The sequence below is a fragment of the Berghia stephanieae genome, chromosome 6 (genome assembly GCF_034508935.2).
Source record: "Berghia stephanieae isolate SIO BIC M18660-M18661 chromosome 6, UCSD_Bste_1.3, whole genome shotgun sequence".
NCBI classification, from domain to species: Eukaryota; Metazoa; Mollusca; class Gastropoda; order Nudibranchia; family Aeolidiidae; genus Berghia; species Berghia stephanieae.
This window is the reverse complement of record NC_088365.1, coordinates 13649050-13669802: the sequence shown is the minus strand read 5'-3', so window position 1 is coordinate 13669802 and position 20753 is coordinate 13649050. Positions and strand designations below refer to the sequence as shown.

Sequence of the window (20753 nt, the reverse complement as noted above, 5' to 3'; positions counted from 1 at the left end):
TTCATCCATTGCACACATCTATCAAGGACAGGCAGTTGTTATTCTTGTTCTTGGATATTTATCCAGCTGTTTCAACACTGTAATAGTGTTCAACAGTCGTGACGTCACTTCCCTCATAATGACGCATAGTAACTTAGTAACTGGTTCTAAACTATATGAACAATGGCGGAAGCCCTTATGAAATACTTCTCCGACGAGCATAAAAGTGTATCCAGAGGAGAAAAACATTATAAATCTGATAATGCTTTGACATTTATACATTCTGATCATATGACATGTGAAAAAGTTCTAGCCAGCATAAAGAATAAAAAATACCGATTTTCTTTGTGTACAACCAAGCTGCTTGTTGCTGGGCGGACGTGACATCAGACTATTGAATCCTATTGAATAACTTTTTTTGGAAAATTGTCCTTCAGAGCCAATAGACCCATGGAGTCGGAGTTTATCCCGGTTTCTAAAGCGTCAAACGGATAATAGAAATTGCTTACTATCCTTTGGGTAGGACGCTAGTCTCTCGTAAAGTACTTTCAGCCAAATCTGACGGACACAGATACCAAACCACTGCTGATTTGACAGAGCGGCCAGAAAAAAAATATCTCGACTGTATCCGGGATCAACTTCGGTCGCTTTGCTTGAGAACTACTAACGACAACTCACTAGGCGGCGCAAAAACCAAAATAATGACGTCAAACTGCCAGTCCTTTTGGATTTCAATGTCAGGCCGTAGCCATCGTTATGTTATAGCCTGATACTGAAATCCAAAAGGACTGGCAGTTTGACGTCATTATTTGTTTTTTCGACCGCTTAGTGAGTTGTCGTTAGTAGAGCTCATGGAAACAAGTTATTTCATTGGTTGAACTATTGAATACAACTCACGATTTGTTATCTTTCGTGGCTAAAGACTGGCATTTTGTGGTCATTTTTTGGTCAGTATCAGGCCATAACTTTACGAAGGCCACGGTCAGTGTCAGGCAGTTACTTAACGATGTTTACGGCCTGACACTGACCCTAAAAATGACGTCAAAAGACAAGTCTTTGGTCACAAAAGAAAACAAATCGTGAGTTGTATTCAACAGTTCATTCAATTAAAGCACTTGTTTCCTTGAGCACTACTAACGACAACTCACTAGACGCTGCACAAACATAAAGAATGACGTCAAACTACAAGCCCTAGATAGTTCTAGTGTCAGGCTGTAGATAACGATGGCTACGCACCACAAACGCAAGTAAATTCCAGCAGAGATTACGTTTTGTCCTGGATTCCAGAGGACAAAATGACAAGAATATTAAATCGTTATCTCACCTTCGTGATTATTCGAAAAGCATCACTGCCTATTTTTTTTTTCATGCGATTTATTGTAGGTTTTGGATATTGATACTGATGATATGCGTTTAGTTAGACAACTCATAACATCCGCCATCGGATATAACGTACGAACAAACAAAAAAATAAAAATAAAAAACCCAAACAAACAATGCGTAACCTAAAACGTTTATATCTGATTATGGATAGAACGAAGTTGACGTCACTCAGGTCTTTGTTATTGTTTTTTGTTTTTTTTTGTCATCCATTTTTATGAGTAATGGGAGCGATCTTTATTTTATTTATAAGTATTAACCAGACTATAAACGTTCAATGTTACACATAGTTTTGTGTGTTGGTCTGTTATTCCTCGGGGTGGCAATGTTGTGAGCTTCTAAGCCAAGCACATACTATCTATAAACAACCAACTATGTTTGTCCGAGCACGTGTGAAGGTGTGTCACAAATGACATGTTTAGATTGGTCAACAATCTACTGGTTAATCACGTCCAATACAGGTCAAATGCGAGGCAGAGAAACAATCCAGGTGTCTGATTGTGTTGTTTGTGACACATTCTGACCTTAGCCACCGTTATGTTATAGATAGTTCGAAGATGACGTCACTCAGGCCTTTGTTATTGTTTTTGCCATCCGCGTTTGTGAGTTGTTCTCACTAAACTGTATTAACCAGACTATAAAAGTTCATGGTTACACAGAGTTTGTGTGTTGGTCCGTTATACTTCCGGATGGCAATGTTGTGAACTCCTTGGCCAAGCGCATTCTATCTATAGCCTGATACTGAAATCCAAAAGGACTGGCAGTTTGACGTCATTATTTGGTTTTTGCACCGCCTAGTGAGTTGTCGTTAGTAGAGCTCATGGAAACAAGTTATTTCATTGGTTGAACTTTAGAATACAACTCACGATTTGTTTTCTTTTGTGGCCAAAGACTGGCATTTTGACGTCATTTTTTGGTCAGTGTCAGGCCATAACTATACGAAGGCCACGATCTGACACAGAAAACGTCTTGATAATGGCTCTCTTATCTTTATTTCGGTCACAGGTACGTGAGATCTACGGTGAGATCAACTCTGATGTTTTATTAAAGAACACAGTATGTGCTATTTGGTTAACATTGCATATTTCTGTGTTTTTAAACACAACGGCAGAACTAATATAAGGAACGAAATTGACGTCACTCAGCTCGTTGTTATTGTTTTGAGACAGCCATTTTAATGATTAGTTCTCACTAAATTCGATCAATCAGACTAAAACAAAACAAAACAAAAAAAAAAAAACAAAAAAAAAACGTCCAAGGTTACACATAATTTTGTGTGTTGGCACATTACATTCGGATGGCGAATGGTATGAGCATTTTACTTAAACGCGTATCATAAATTGGCGGTTTAACAAATTGGAAAGGAAATTACAAAGTTAATGTGACCTACCGTGTGAAGGTTCATTTGGTGCTAAAATTGAATTCTTGTTCAGAAATTAAAACAATTGAAAAGAAAAATAATAGAAAAGGAAAACAATTTTTTTTAAAAAATCCCTTTATTCATCCCAAAAGGGAAGTTTGTCTCCAGGGTCAATTCCAATGGAAGACTGGAATAACCCAGGCGTCAGCCGCAGTCCAGCGATGCAAACTGAGCTAGAGGGAGATGACTTTCTCAAGGCCAGACAACGTAGCGGGTATTCGAACTCGGTACCTTCGGGTACGATGCAAAGACAAAAGTGCCTGATCGGGGCTCGAACCCGGGGCCTTCCGAGTCACAGTGCAATGCTTTAAACACTCGGCCACTTCGCCCCGCAAAAGTAACTAAAATCTAATATCTTACATTAATGATAGTCTGAACATTAACCAGTTTACTGCCAAACTTTGGAAAAAACTCGTAATTAAAAAAAAAATGGCCAGATATCTCGTCCTTCAAATATCGATCGATTCAAACGACCCTCATCTTGGCAAAAACTCTCAAACCTGAGATTTCTTGAAGACCTCGCGAGGTCCCAAGTTTGATAAAGTTTGTCAAGGTGAGGGTCATTTAAATTGATCGATATTTGAAGGACGAGTTTTCTGGCCAAATATTTAAATGCGTGTTGATCCTGAGTTAGTTAGTTAACTGGTTAATAAAGTAATAATAATAATATAATAAAATAATAATAATAATAATAATAATAATAATAATAAATAATAATATAATAATAATAATAATAATAATAATAATAATAATAATAATAATAATAATAATAATAAAGATGATAATGATAATAATAATAATAATAATAATAATAATAATAATAATAATAATAATAATAATAAATAATAATAAATAATAATAATAATAATAATAATAATAATAATAATAATAATAATAATAATAATAATAATAATAATAATAATAATAATAATAATAATAATAATAATAATAATAATAATAATAATAATAATAATAATAATAATAATAATAATAATTTAATGTATTAAAAGAAGACATTAATGTTTCGGATTTTCCCTTTATCTACAAACCACGATGAATGAAACACTAAACTGGAATTCGAATTCGTCCTTAGCGTTCCATTTATTGTGTTTTGTAGATAAAGGTGGAAACCCGAAACGTTCAAATTATTTGTCTTTGTTGAATAAATTGAAGCGTCTATTCAATTTGAGTAAAATAATAAACTCAAAAAACAGCTTTTATGTAGCGCAATATCCACTAAACGTGCTCAATGCACTTCACAAAGGTCCTCTGACCAACAGCAATACGTAACATGTAGAACGAGACATGACGCCTGTTAGGCCATATTACAATTATTTTTTCCGACAGAGCCAACGCTTTTAACATCCAGGTACTCATTTTACACCTGAATACGGCGAGAGACTGTGAGTAAGTCGCATTTCCTAAAGGACTTAACTATGCGCCGATCGAGGCTCGAACCCAGGACCTTCCGATCCGAAAGCGAGTGCCATACCACTGACACTGACCGTAGCTTTTGTTAATTCATAGCCTGACAGTGACCGTAGCTTTCGTAAACTCATAGTCTAACACTGACCGTAGTCTTGGAAACTCATAGTCTAACACTGACCGTAGCCTTTGTAAACTCATAGCTTGACACTGACCGTAGCCTTTGTAAACTCATAGTCTAACACTGACTGTAGCTGTTGTAAACATAGCCTAACACTGACTGTAGCTTTCGTAAGCCTGACACTGACCACAAAGTAGTCCTTCAAAGCCATTGGGCCTTATGAAGCCTGTTTCTTTTGCATAAACGGACAATAGTAATTAAATGCTACCCTTTGAACAGGACACTAGTCTCTCGCAAAGTACTTTCCGCCAGATCCTAAGAGATCCAGATACCCCAATCACTGCTGGGTGGACAGGGAGTCATAAAAAAAATCTCGAAGGTACCCGGGATCGATCTCCGCCCCGTTGTTAAGCAAATGCACTACCAACTGAGCTTTCGTAAACTTATGGCTTGACCGTAGCCTTCAGCAACTCGTAGCCTCCTGACACTGACGTGGCCTTTGTAAACTCTTTTGTAAATATCCTAATTAAAGTTCAAAGTTCATCACAGTAAACAATAAAAAGTAAATCTGAATCACTATTCTTTTGATAAACAGAAGACAAAGATGACAGAACACTGGGTAAAACCAAAGGATGTTTCCATCACGAATCTGTGATAAGCTTCCAAATATTTTATCTTTTATATCTTATCTGACAAAATACATAGATCTAAATTTCAATTTTTAATAATAACTATATAAAAAATTCAGGAAAACTCTTCTGTATATAATTCTGAGCCAATATCCCGAATTGAACAATATTTTGTCACAGATTAAGCCTGTGCGCATAGTTGAGTCCTTGAAAAAGGCTCTTTACTCACATTCTCTCACCCTACTCAGGTGTAAAATGAATACCTGGCCGTTGACAGCGTTGTCTCAGTCCGAAATAAAAAGTAATATCGTCTAACAGGCGTCATGTCCCGTCCTACATGTTAAGTGTTGCTGTTGGCTATGGACCCGTGTAAAGCGCGTTGAGCACGTTCAGTGGATATTGTCCAAAATAAAAGCTCAATTTTTTTAAAACTCACAAATCAACATATTCTCATGATAAACCGCGAATTGTAGAATAATTTAAAAACTTTCTCAATTCTCAAGACTTGAAATGTGAAAATGTGATGGGCGGCATATTAATGCTTGGCGTATGGGTCTACGCACAACACCCAATCCGCCAGCCTGATATAAGCGACCTAAAACTATTGTAACTTTTAACGGTTATTGTCTGAGTAATACAATTTAGTGAGAACTAATCACTAAATGACTATCTAAAAATATAAACAAAGAGCAGAGTGGCGTCAACTTCGTTCCTTCTCTATATTATTATTATGAGGTTTAACCCCCTCCTTGCCACCCATAGGAAAACTGTCACATTCGTTACAATGCAGCCAACAGTTTTCTCATTCTAACTTCTTTTGTACATCACAAAATGTAAAGAAATGCTAAGATTTCAGCTATAGACATCATTTTGCTGAACAACACTCGGAATAGAATTGGATTCAGTTGTCTGATGTCATTATTTTTTATTCTTCAAGCTGGCTAGAACATTTCATATGTCTTGTGATCAGAATGTGCAAAAGTAAAAACCTGATCAAATTTATATTTTTCCCCCCTCTGGATAAGCTTTTATGCTCGCCGGAGAAATATTTCATACGGGCGTCCGCCATTGTTCCGATAATTTTGATCCAGTGTTACTAAGTTACCAGCGTCATTAGGAAGGAAGTGACGTTACGACTATTGAATCCTATTGTACTTGTTAATTTTTTGTTTGATTAGGAACAGTCTATTTTTGTGTTGGGTGGTTGTGAACTTTCGAGGGAAATTCTAAAAATGGTTGGTAAGGAAATAGTTAAGTTTTCCAGCCAAACTATAGGGAATGAGATTAGCGGAAGAGTAGCGTCTCTTGATTGGACGTCACCTTACAGAGAGAAAGTCAATTTGGTTTTGAAATGTCTCAAGCCGCTTTCACCGGAAGCGGGGACGAGAGAGGCATGCGCACAACCAACATGACGTTCTCTCTCTAATAACTTTTCCGCCGGTGACGTATCAGACTATGGGTGACGTCCAATCAAGGGATTCTACTCTTCCGCTAATCTCATTCCCTTTTGAAGAAAAAAAATGAAAACGTATTTTATCAGAGCCGTTCATACAATCAACAAGATGTGAAAAGTAACAGGTGGGGAGTTCATTCTAAAATTAATAGGACACGGGAGAAAGAATAAAATAATTTTGTAGATATAGCCTGAGCTGTTAAAGATAGTGTTTAGCCTTGTCAAATAATCCGTCACTTTTAGCTTTCCAGTCGTTGGAATAGGTTTGTGTTTTTTGTTGTGTTGTCTTGGTCATCATGATGTGGTCTCAATACGTTGTTGCAGCTTGTCTCTCAGTCCTAGGTGAGTGGATGATTCTAATCATGATGTTTATGATGATGATGATGATAATAATAATAATAATAATGATAATAATAATAGTAATAATAATGTAATTAAAAAAAAAGACTAAAAAAAAAAAAAAAAAAAAAAAAAAAAAATAAATAAAATTATTAAATAATAACAATAATAATAATAATATATAATAATAATTAATATAATATAATAATAATAATAATAATAAAATAATAATATAATAATAATAATAATAATAATAATAATAATAATAATAATAATAATAATAATAATAATAATAATAATAATAATAATAATAATAATGATAATAATAATAATAATAATAATAAATAATAATAATAAAAATATAATAATAAATAAAATAATGATGATGATGATGATGATGATGATGATGATGATAATAATAATAATAATAATGATGATAATAATAATATAATAATAATAATGATGATGATGACGATGATGATAATAATAGTAATAATAATGAAGGAATTCGACGTCACTTAGCTGTCCCGTATCATTATTATCATTATTAGACAAAAAGTCGGTTGATTAGTTCTCACTGAAGTCTCTCTAACAGACTCTCGATGACCAACGTTAAGGTAAGATACTCAGAAAATCCCCCAGCCATATCAAATTACCAACACACAAAATGTGTGCAACCTTTAACGTTTATTAAAAAAATATATATATTATGCCCTTCTGCCACCACATCATTAGTAATCGTCGCCTTGGCAACTCCCTAAGGAATGTTGATCGTTCATCAAACAAGATGTCTGGTGTCAACAGGAATCACCATTGTTGTCAAATTGAGAGTTAGTAATCTTACCCAAAGAAAAAAAAACAAAAGTGCCTGAAGCGGGGCTCGGACCGTAGCCATCGTTAACATAAAGATAGTTCGAAGATGACGTCACTCAGGTCTTTGTTATTGTTTTTTGCCATCCGCGTTTATGAGTAATGCTCACTGAACTGTATTAACCTGACTATAAACGTTCATGGATACACACAGTTTTGTGTGTTGGTCCGTTATACTTCCGAATGGCAATGTCATGAGCTTCTTAGCCAAGCGCATACTATCTATATAGCCTGACACGAGAACCCTCTAGGACTGGCAGTTTGACGTCATTTTTTAGGTTTGTGTAGTGTCTAGTGAGTTGTCGTTAGTAGAGCTCAAGGAAACAAGTTATTTCATTAGTTGAACTATTGAATACAACTCACGATTTGTTTTCTTATGTGGCATTTTGACGTCATTTTTTGGTCAGTGTCAGGCCATAACTTTACGAAGGCCACGCTCGGACTCGGGACATTCAAGATCACAGAGCAATGCCTTAATTACTCGGTACTTCTCCCCCCCTCCCCTCCCCCCCCCCCCCCCCCCCCACCCACCAAGAAAGCTCATAACATCCGTTGGCTGGATATAACCGTAGCCATCGTTATGTTATAGATAGTATGCAGATGACGTCATCAGCCTTGTTATTGTTTTGCCATCGCGTTTGTGAGTTTCTCACTAACTTATTAACCAGACTATGAAATTCATGGTTACACAGAGTGTGTGTGGTGATCCGTTCTACTTCCGGATGGCAATGTTGTGAACTCCTTGGCCAAGCGCATTCTATCTATAGCCTGACACTGATATCGAACAAGACTGGCATTTTGACGTCATTATTTGGTTTTGCACCGCCTAGTGAGTTGTGGCTAGTAGTGCTCATGGAAACAAGTTATTTCATTGGTTGAACTATTGAATACAACTCACGATTTGTTTTCTTTTGTGGCAAAAGACTGGCATTTTGACGTCATTTTTTGGTCAGTGTCAGGCCATAACTTTACGAAGGCCACGGTATCAGGCTATAACTTTATGATGGCTACCCTCAGACTCAGGACCTTCCAGATCACAGTGCAATGCCTAAACCACTCGGCCACTTCGCCCTTCCCCCCTCCCCCCGCCCAAAGAAAAGCTGATTACATCCGTTGGCCGGATATAACACATACCAATACATAGCATGTATAACCTTGAACGTTTATAGTATGATTGTTAGAATTTAGTGAGAACTACTCATAAAAAAGGCTGGCTAAAAACAGGAACACAGTCATGAGTGACGTCAACTTCGTCCTATCTATACAATTTAAAGAGGAGTACTCATCAACTTCGTCCTATTTATACAATTTAAAGAGAAGTACGCATCAACTTCGTCCTTTCAATACAATTTAAAGAGAAGTACTCATCAACTTTGTCCTATCTATACAATTTAAAGAGAAGTACTCATAAAAAAGGCTGGCTAAAACAGTAACAAAGCCATGAGTGACGTCAACTTCGTCCTATCTACAAAATACTCTTCTGTCGTACGTCTGGATTTTAAGTGATGAGTTAACGTGTCAACTGTTTATGTAATTGACTGATGAAGGGTTTTGCGCCAGAAATGTTCCGACTGTTTGTACTTTTATTCATTTGATTGTATTTGGCCTCAAAACACACTTTTGAGAGACATATTGCTGTGTTTATATAAACCCGTTGAGTATAATAAATCATTCGCGCTCAAAAATTCAAAAAAAAAAACAAAAACAAAAACAAGAAAAAACAAAACAAAACAAAAACAACAACTGTCGAGTACTCTATGTGATTCCGCCAATTTCCCTAAAAAATATCTATCCATATATTTATCTATTTACATATCTATTTATCTTTCCATCTATCTCTATAAATATCTATCTATCTATCTATCTATCTATCGATCTATCTATCTATCTATCTATCTATCTATCTATCTATCTATCTATCTATCTATCTATCTATCTATCTTTTACCAATCAAATTTATATAAAAGTTGTTTGACCATTAGTTTCAGGAGTGGCAGGCAGCACCTACGAATGTCCTCCAGAAGTCTCCAGTAATCCTGATGTGAAAACCTTTGGAAAAAATTGTTATGAATTCGTGGTCCATAAGAGGAAAGATTTTTACGACGCCCAAAACTACTGTCAAGAAAAGGGAGGAAATTTGGCTATCATAAAAAGCAGAAAAACAAACAACTTTATCGGGAATACACTTCGACATAACTACAATGTCTATTATGGGTCGGTTTGGATAGGGTTAGAATATTTACCAGAAGATGGCTTTTACAAATGGGTTGATGGTTCGGACCTCTGGGAAAATGACTTTGAGCTTTTAAAGAATAAGGAATATACTCCATCTGATGAGAACTGCGTAGCCATGGATCTCAAAACTAGAGTGTGGCGGGATTATGCCTGTCCAACACTATATTCGAATGGTGCGAGAAAAATGTTTGTATGTCAATACCCAGCCATTCCCATCACTACCACCATCGCCCCAACAACCAAAAAACCACATCAAGGGCGATAACTGAAGATGATTGTCCAAAAGTAATTCTAAGGGATGAGTATCTTCAAGTCTACGGTAGAAAGTGTTACATGTTTGAAGTGAAAGAAAGGAAATCTTTCTTCGAGGCGGATAAAGAATGTCGACGTGGCGGAGGGAGATTGGTCACTGTTGATTCTCACGACCTTGACACTTACATCCAGGATGAGTTGTATTACACTTACGGGGTAACCCCAGCCTGGATTGGTCTACACTACAGTAAGTTTCATGGAACCCACCACTGGCTGGACGGAAGTGTATATAGATATGGGAATTTTCGCTACAAAACATTCCTCACATCTAACATGTGTGTTGCAATTAATGCGGTGGATGGAAAATGGTTGACAAAGAATTGTAATACCAATCGTCTTCCATATGTCTGTGAGTTTGAACCCATTCAACATCCATCTCTCCCATCCACTGTCGCCACCCCAAGCACCACTATGGTAACAACATCAACAGCACTCAACCCTGGGTATAAAACCGGCATTCATAATAATTCTCGGATAACAAAAGAAAATTGTCCTGTCCAACCAGAAAACGAAAAGGATCTTCAAGTCCTCGACCACCAATGTTATGTTTTCTATTTAAATGTGGAAAAAACGTTCCAAGAGGCTGAAACCTTTTGCGAATCTCTGGGAGGAACACTGGCACTGGTTAAATCGCAGGTTGTTCAATCATTTTTGCATCATCATATTTCTTATACACACAAGAAATCTTTATTCGACGATTTTTGGATAGGATTGAGGTACAGATATGATAAAATTCCAACAGGATTCTACTGGGTTGACGGTATGCCTTGGAATCGTTATATTCACATATTCCAATTTGATGGAGATTGTGTTGTGCTTCACGCTTTTACTGGAATGTTAATGAGCAGCCGATGTGACGAAAAAGGATTTTCTATTACCAAAGGAAAATTGGGTTTTATTTGCGAGTTTGAATCAAAAACTCAGTTAGCTCAAAGCCAATCAACACAAGTCACCGTTACGGAGAGAACTACAGAAATGAAAAGTCCGTTCACCACTTACACAACTGTACCAAAATCAACGGAAGCTTCAAAAACATCTACATATCACGCTTTTAGTACCACCCCCTCATCTATAACAACCACACCCAAGCCCACAACTACAACAACGACACCCACAACAACAACACCCAAGCCCACAACTACAACAACCACACCTACAACAACAACAACCACACCCACAACTATAACAACCACACCCACAACAACAACCACACCTACAACTACAACAACCACACCCACAACTATAACAACGACACCCACAACAACAACACCCACACCTACAACTACAACAACCACACCCACAACAACAACACCCACACTCGCAACTACAACAACCACACCCACAACAACAACACCCATACTTATAACTACACCAACCACAACTACAACAACCACACCCACAACTACAACAACCACATCCATAACTACAACAACAACACCCAAGCCCACAACTACAACAACCACACCTACAACTGCAACAACCACAACCACAACAACAACAACAACCACACCTAAAACTATAACAACCACACCCACAACTACAGCAACCACACCTACAACAACAACAACAACAACAACAACCACACCCACAACTTCAACAACCACACCTACAACTACAACAACCACACCCACAACTGCAACAACCAAACCCACAACTACAACAACCACACCCACAACAACAACACCCACACCTACAACTACAACAACCAAACCCACAACTACAACATCAAAACCCACAACTACAACAACCAAACCCACAATAACAACAACCAAACCCACAACTACAACGACAACACCCACAACAACAACACCCACACCAACAACTACAACTACCACACCCACTACCTCTACAACCACATCCACAACTGTATCAACCACTACACATAATCCCACAACTACTAGTTCAACACCTCCAGCTACAACCACTTGCCTATCCATCATCTGTGAGTTAGATTGCGGCATAGACGGATACAAACAAGACACAAATGGTTGTCTGCTTTGCATGTGTAACGAGTAGACCACGCTACTCCAAAACAAACAAACAAACAATCAAATTTTTAAAAATTTGGCCAGATAAATCGTCCTTCAATTATCACCATAAAAATGTCCATCATCTTGACAAAAACTCTCAAACCTGGAACCTGCGAAGCGTGACTTCTTATTTTCTTGTTTAGATGTTCATCTTTTCTGAACTATGTATGACCTATATGTAATCACTACGCCAAATCGAAATGCTGACAAAATGATACAGACCTGCCGACATGAAAAAAGAAATCGTTTCTTTAAGAGAAACAAGTTGTAGTCAGTAAAGCTACCTTTAAAAATAAACAATATACCCTTACAAGGATTAGACGACACTTCAAAATTCTTAACATTCTGTACTATGTCATCAACTTTCGTTTTCAAAAAAAGGTTTTTGACTTGGAAATGTTCATAAACTTCTGAAATTTTCAGCCAAAATTTTGCAATTCTACAAATTTTTCTGTGTAGTTGGTAGGTCTGAATGGTGCCATCTAAAACTAGCATTGAACTTCAATCGCTTGAATTTTTGATGCTTATTTGGGTTAGATTGGTCGTCTGGTATTCTTAAAGGATCACATTTTGAGGGAATGCAATACTTGTTAATTTTTTTTCAAATTATGTTTTGTGTGTGTGTGTGTGTGTGTGTGTGTGTGTGTGTTCGTGTAGGCTAGATATCTAACCATTTTTGTGTCTGCATAAACAATTCAAAATACCAATTATTCCGCATAGACTATTCTAGAAGACATTTATTTCGATCTTTTGTCTTCTGTTTAAATATATCCAATTTCATGACTGTATTCTCTTCCTGGCTGAAAAAGAATTTAGAGCCTGACATGTTTCTTGCTTCATATTCTGTTTGTTTGGGTTTTCTTTCCTTTCTCTTTACAAAACCGTTCTATCAAAAAAAAAGTATGCCGTACCGCCACGGGATCATAAGCTACCGTAGCCTAGGCATTCCATGAAGGAATATAGATAATCCATCAAACAGGGTGTCTGATATCAACAGGAATCACCCTGGTTGTCCAACGTGAGAAGATTGAGTGTTAATAATTGTGCTCACGTGAAAAAACAAACAAACAAAAATCAACAACCGAAAGTGACTGAACCGGAGCTCGAACCGGTACCTTTCTGATCACAATGCAATGTCTTAACCACTCGGCCACTTCGCCCTTCCCCCCTCCCCCCGCTCAAAGAAAAGCTGATTACATCCGTTGGCCGGATATAACACATACCAATACATAGCATGTATAATCTTGAACGTTTAAAGTCTGATTGTTAGAATTTAGTGTGAAATACTCATAAAAAAGGCTGGCTAAAACATGAACACAGTCATGAGTGACGTCAATTTCGTCCTTTCTATACAATTTAAAGAGAACTACTTATAAAAAGGCTGGCTAAAAACAGTAACAAAGCCACGAGTGACGTCAACTTCGTCCTATCTATACAATTTAAAGAGAACTAATAATAAAAAAGGCTGGCTAAAACCAATAACAAAGGCATGAGTGACGTCAACTTCGTCCTATTTACAAAATACTCTTCTGTCGTACGTCTTGATTTTAAGTGATGAGTTAACGTGTCAACTGTTTATGTAATTGACTGATGAAGGGTTTTGCGCCAGAAATGTACCGATTGTTTGTAATTTTATTCATTTGATTGTATTTGGCCTCAAAACACACTTATGAGAGACATATTGCGGTGTTTATAAACCAGTTGAGAATATTTAATAATTCGCGCTAAAAAAAAATCAAACAAAAAAAACAAGAAAAAACTAAACAAAAACAAAAACCACAACTGTCGAGTACTCTATGTGATTCCGCCAATTTCCCTAAACAATATCTATCCATATATTTATCTATTTACATATCTATTTATCTTTCCATCTATCTCTATAAATATCTATCTATCTATCTATCTATCTATCTATCTATCATCTATCTATCTATCTATCTATCTATCTATCTATCTATCTATCTATCTAGCTATCTTCTCTTTTACCAATCAAATTTATATAAAATTGTTTGACCATTAGTTTCAGGACTAGCAGGCAGCACCTACGAATGTCCTCCAGAAGTCTCCAGTAATCCTGATGTGAAAACCTTTGGAAAAACTGTTATGAATTCGTGATCCATAAGAGGAAAATTTTTACGACGCCCAAACTACTGTCAAGAAAAGGGAGGAAATTTGGCTATCATAAAAAGCAGAAAAACAAACAACTTTATCGGGAAAACACTTCGACATAACTACAGTGTCTATTTTGGGTCTGTTTGGATTGGGTTAGAATATTTACCAGAAGATGGCTTTTACAAATGGGTTGATGGTTCGGACCTCTGGGAAAATGACTTTGAGCTTTTAAAGAATAAGGAATATACTCCATCTGATGAGAACTGCGTAGCCATGGATCTCAAAACTAGAGTGTGGCGGGATTATGCCTGTCCAACACTATATTCGAATGGTGCGAGAAAAATGTTTGTATGTCAATACCCAGCCATTCCCATCACTACCACCATCGCCCCGACAACCAAAAAACCACACCAAGGGGCGATAACTGAAGATGATTGTCCAAAAGTAATTCTAAGGGATGAGTATCTTCAAGTCTACGGTAGAAAGTGTTACATGTTTGAAGTGAAAGAAGGAAATCTTTCTTCGAGGCGGATAAAGAATGTCGACGTGGCGGAGGGAGATTGGTCACTGTTGATTCTCACGACCTTGACACTTACATCCAGGATGAGTTGTATTACACTTACGGGGTTAACCCAGCCTGGATTGGTCTACACTACAATAAGTTTCATGGAACCCACCACTGGCTGGACGGAAGTGTATATAGATATGGGAATTTTCGCTACAAAACATTCCTCACATCTAACAGGTGTGTTGCAATTATTTGCGGTGGATGGAAAATGGTTGACAAAGAATTGTAATACCAATCGTCTTCCATATGTATGTGAGTTTGAACCCATTCAACATCCATCTCTCCCATCCACTGTCGCCACCCCAAGCACCACTATGGTAACAACATCAACAGCACTCAACCCTGGGTATAAAACCAATATTCATAATAATCCTCGGATAACAAAAGAAAATTGTCCTGTCCAACCAGAAAACGAAAAGGATCTTCAAGTCCTCGACCACCAATGTTATGTTTTCTATTTAAATGTGGAAAAAACGTTCCAAGAGGCTGAAACCTTTTGCGAATCTCTGGGAGGAACACTGGCACTGGTTAAATCGCAGGTTGTTCAATCATTTTTGCATCATCATATTTCTTATACACACAAGAAATCTTTATTCGACGATTTTTGGATAGGATTGAGGTACAGATATGATAAAATTCCAACAGGATTCTACTGGGTTGACGGTATGCCTTGGAATCGTTATATTCACATATTCCAATTTGATGGAGATTGTGTTGTGCTTCAACGCTTTTACTGGAATGTAAGAGCAGCCGATGTGACGAAAAAGGATTTTCTATTACCAAAGGAAAATTGGGTTTTATTTGCGAGTTTGAATCAAAAACTCAGTTAGCTAAAAGCCAATCAACACAAGTCACTGTTACGGAAGAACTACAGAAATAAAAAGTCCGTTCACCACTTACACAACTGTACCAAAATCAACGGAAGCTTCAAAAACATCTACATATCACGCTTTTAGTACCACCCCCTCATCTATAACAACCACACCCAAGCCCACAATACAACAACGACACCCACAAACAACACCAAGCCCACAATACAACAACCACATACAACAACAACAACCCAACCCACAACTACAACAACCACACCTACAACAACAACACCACAACTACACAACCCACCACAACTACAACAACGACACCCACAACAACAACACCCACACCTACAACTACAACAACCACACTCACAACAACACCCACACTCGCAACTACAACAACCACACCCACAACAACAACACCCATACTTATAACTACACAACCCCACCACAACTACAACAACCACCCACAACTACAACAACCACATCCATAACTACAACAACAACACCCAAGCCCACAACTACAACAACCACACCTACAACTGCAACAACCACAACCACAACAACAACAACAACCACACCTAAAACTATAACAACCACACCACACTACGCAACCACCTACAACAACAACAACAACAACAACAACCACACCCACAACTTCAACAACCACACCCACAACTACAACAACCACACCTACAACTACAACAACCACACCCACAACTGCAACAACCAAACCCACAACTACAACAACCACACCCACAACAACAACCACACACTACAACTACAACAACCAACCCACAACTACAACATCAAAACCCACAACTACAACAACCAACCACAATAACAACAACCAAACCACAACTACAACGACAACACCCACAACAACAACACCCACACCAACAACTACAACTACCACACCCACTACCTTTACAACCACATCCACAACTATATCAACCACTACACATAATCCCACAACTACTAGATCAACACCTCCAGCTACAACCACTTGCCTATCCATCATCTGTGAGTTAGATTGCGGCCTAGACGGATACAAACAAGACACAAATGGTTGTGTGCTTTGCGTGTGTAACGAGTAGACCACGCGACTCCAAAACAAACAAACAAACAATCAAATTTTAAAAAATTTGGCCAGATAAATCGTCCTTCAATTATCGATCCATAAAAATGTCCATCATCTTGATAAAAACTCTCAAACCTGGAACCTGCGAAGCGTGAATTCTTATTTTTTTGTTTAGATGTCCGTCTTTTCAGAACTATGTATGGCCTATATGTAATCACTACGCCAAATCGAAGTCCTGACAAAATTATGCAGCCCTGCCGACATGAAAAAAAATCGTTTCTTTAAGAGAAACAAGTTGTAGTCAGTAAAGCTACCTTTAAAAATAAACAATATACCCTTACAAGGATTAGATGACACTTCAAAATTCTTAACATTCTGTACTATGTCATCAACTTTCGTTTTCAATAAAAGGTTTTTGACTTGGAAATGTTCATAAACTTCTGAAATTTTCAGCCAAAATTTTGCAATTCTACAAATTTTTCTGTGTAGTTGGTAGGTCTGAATGGTGCCATCTAAAACTATCATTGAACGTCAATCGCTTGAATTTTCGATGCTTATTTTGGTTAAATTGGTCGTCTGGTAATCTTAAAGGATCACATTTTGAGGGAATGCAATACTTGTTAATTTTTTTTTCAAAATATGTTTTTGTGTGTGTGTGTGTGTGTGTGTGTGTGTTCGTGTAGGCTAGATATCTAACCATTTTTGTGTCTGCATAAACAATTCAAAATACCGATTATTCCGCATAGAATAGTCTAGAAGACATTTATTTCGATCTTTTGTCTTCTGTTTAAATATATCCAATTTCATGACTGTATTCTCTTCCTGGCTGAAAAAGAATTTAGAGCCTGATAAGTTTCTTGCTTCGTATTCTGTTTGTTTGGGTTTTCTTTCCTTTCTTTTTACAAAACCGTTCTATCACAAAAAAAATTATGCCGTACCGCCACGGCATCATAAGATACCGTAGCCTAGGCATTCCATGAAGGAATATAGATAATCCATCAAACAGGGTGTCTGATGTCAACAGGAATCACCCTGGTTGTCCAACGTGAGAAGATTGAGTGTTAATAATTGTGCTCAAGTGAAAAAACAAAAAAAAAAAAATCAACAACCGAAAGTGACTGAAGCGGAGTTCGAACCGGTACTTCCTGATCACAATGCAATGTCTTAACCACTCGGCCACTTTGCCCCCCCCCCCCCTCCCAAACCGCTCTATACAATAAAGCAACCCAAATAAAAAAAAAAACAAAAACGTTTTACTGTTTTTGTTCTTACAAGTCTGAATTCTCCGTAACCCCACCGACAAACCTCGAAATGATTCTACATATCTTCCTTTCAGCCTTAATCAGAGAAAGAACCTACTCTTTGTTTATCCTACAAATAGAAGTAATAAGTATCATTACTAACGATTCTAAAATCTGCAATAAATTCATGTCCACATTTTCGCAAAGTTCAAAACGATTTCATTTAATTAATCCTTTCTCGCCGCTCTGTGGTCTAGTAGTATGTCACTCGCCTTCGGATGGAAAGGTCATGGGTTCCAGTCTAGCCCTGAGTGGCGCTTAATTGAGTCCTTGGAAAATGTTCTTAGCTCACATTCTCTTACCGTAGCCAGGTGTAAAAGGAGTAACTTGCCGTTTACAGCGTTATCTATGTCTGAAAAAATAATAATATCGCCTAACAGGCGTGTTGGACCTCTTGTAAAGCGCGTTGAGCACGTTTAGTGGATATTGCTATATAAAATGCTCCAGTAATATACTCTAGTTAAAATAAGAAGAGGAGATGCCATTCATATAGTTCAAAGTCATTTTATCGTCTAGATAGAAAAGGATATCACACTCCCTCTACAACCATTGGATGAACAGGAAATGGATTATCTTTCAAAAGACTTAAGATAGTGTTCTAGTAATACTAAGCTGCAAGAAGATAGATGTAGACTTTTAAAAAGATTATACAAGAATGAACATTGTAGCTTAAAAAAAACAACAACAACCAAACACTAATGTTTCGAGCTCAATAGCCGTCTTCAGGTACAAGCCCCCCCCCCCCACCCTTCTAAAAGAAAAATTTACATCACTTAAAATCCAGATTGAGCGAAAAGAATTGAGACCAAAACGATCCGTGTTTTGTATTTTCTTCTTTTTTGAACACGTTATTTTCATTTCTATTAATTACAGTTTAGGGCAGCATTCTATTAGGCAGAGAAATGACAAGAACTGAAGTGAGTAGGAAAGTGCCAGAAGACAACAGAGAATAGACATTTCGCGGCAGTGATGGGGGCTCGAACCCTCGACCTTACTGGTACGACACTGGTACTTGGGCCAAACAGGCACATGTCTCGTCCAACATGTTTCCAACTCGACAACTTCGCCTGACCGGGGAGATCGTGACTGTACCGTATGAGCTATCCACAATCCCCAAGAAAGTCGTTTCAAAATTATGTCTATCTTGAGCCTCTCTCTCTGACTTCTTGAGGTCACGGGTTCAACAAGTTGGCCAGCAGTTAAGTTTAATAGCCAATATTCTCAACATAAACATGTCACATAGAAACGATTGAAACATTGATTGTGCTCTGGTATTTGGGGTGACTTTTAATTCAGAAAAGTGAATGATACAGGCACCTCTGTTGATAATAACAAGAAATGAAGTAAGTAGGAAAGTACCAGAAGACAACAGAGAATAAAACCTCGAAGCGGCGATGGGGGCTCGAACCCACGACCTTACTGGTAATACACTGGTGCTTGGGCCGAACAGGCACATGTTTCGTCCAACATGTTTAGTTTTGATGGTGGCTTGGGACCCCTTATAAAGCGCTTTGAGCACGTTTAGCTTACATTGTTCAATAAAAAATCTCAAGATTGTGGGTTTGTTAAAATTTGACTGAGTGATATCATAATACACTCGCCTTTACACTAGTTGTGAGGTCGTTTTATGTAATGCTAAAGAGGAACCAAAAACGATATCTGTTTTGGAACTTGTACGTGCTTTACATGGATCTGTTTTACAACGCAGAGATATGTGAACATCATCACAGGAAGGGAGCGTATGGGCTAGATCTTGAAGAGAGTTTATTGGTCTTACTACTCCAAAATGTCTCTAATTTGACATGCCAGCGATGGTCCGTACTTTTCTGGAGTGTACCTTGGATTCTAGATACCTGATCCGATGTTATGGCTCACATGTAAGATTTATTTGACAATCATTAGGGTTTCTTGGGCATAGTATTTTACTCTCTGGTTTGTTTTTACATTGGAAAGGGTGATATGATAATCTTAGTTACAGGCGTCACTTCCTGTAGGAGCCCTCTCTGACTATACCTGCCAACCAATAAGGGGAAATATGACGTTTCGGGGATTAATATTAATAGTCAAATGGAATAGAAGCGTCTATTACCTTAACAAAGACAGATAGTGTGAACGTGTTGGATTTCCCTTTTGTCAACGTAGTAGGATGCATGAAACACTAAAAACGAATGAGAACCACAAAACATGATTAATGAAAGCCTGAAGACGAATAAGAACAATTAAAAATGATGAATGAAACATTAAAGACGACTGAGAAGTATAAAACACAATGATTGACTCATGAAAGAAGAATGATAACACGTTAAAACATGATGAATGAAACATTAATGAGAACCACAAAACATGTTGGATGAAACACGAAAGAAGAATAAAAAACAAACAAAAAAATAATGACTGAAACACTAAAAACGAATAAAAACCACTAAAACTGATGAATGAAACATTGGCCACAAATGAGGACCACGCAACACAATGAAAGAAACATTAAAACGAATAATAAAAACAAAATAAAACATAACAAATCAAATACTAGAGACAAATGAGAACCACAAAACACAAAGAATGAAGCACCGAAGAAGAGCGAAGACCATTAAAGAAGAATGAGAGCGACAAAAACACGATGAATGAAACATTAAAGATGAATAAGAACCACAAAACACGATGAATCAAACATTAAAGACGA

General features: G+C 37.3%; 2 protein-coding genes across 3 annotated transcripts in view; one reads left to right on the top strand and one right to left on the bottom strand.

Annotated features, from left to right (window-relative positions):
* LOC144974521 (protocadherin-like wing polarity protein stan) overlaps positions 1-20753 on the bottom strand; it is a 411532-nt gene that overhangs the window by 34182 nt on the left and 356597 nt on the right. The gene's annotated exons all lie outside the window — the stretch shown is intronic.
* Positions 6540-14328, top strand: LOC144974508 (uncharacterized). Of its 2 annotated transcripts, none has more exons than XR_013645754.1 (2): positions 6540-6749; positions 14214-14328. XR_013645754.1 is itself a non-coding variant. In XM_078917430.1 (2 exons), exon 2 carries the CDS (start codon positions 10044-10046, stop codon positions 12177-12179), a length of 2136 nt encoding a protein of 711 aa, XP_078773556.1. In that variant the 5' UTR covers positions 6554-6749; positions 9599-10043; the 3' UTR covers positions 12180-13032. The 2 variants fall into 2 exon arrangements, 1 of the variants encoding a protein (XP_078773556.1); XM_078917430.1 differs by lacking the exon at positions 14214-14328 and adding an exon at positions 9599-13032 and having other exon boundaries at positions 6554-6749.

What these genes read in the sequence shown, in the direction of transcription:
- LOC144974508 (XM_078917430.1), top strand. Translation starts at nt 10,044, where the DNA reads ATGTCAATACCCAGCCATTCCCATCACTACCACCATCGCCCCAACAAC.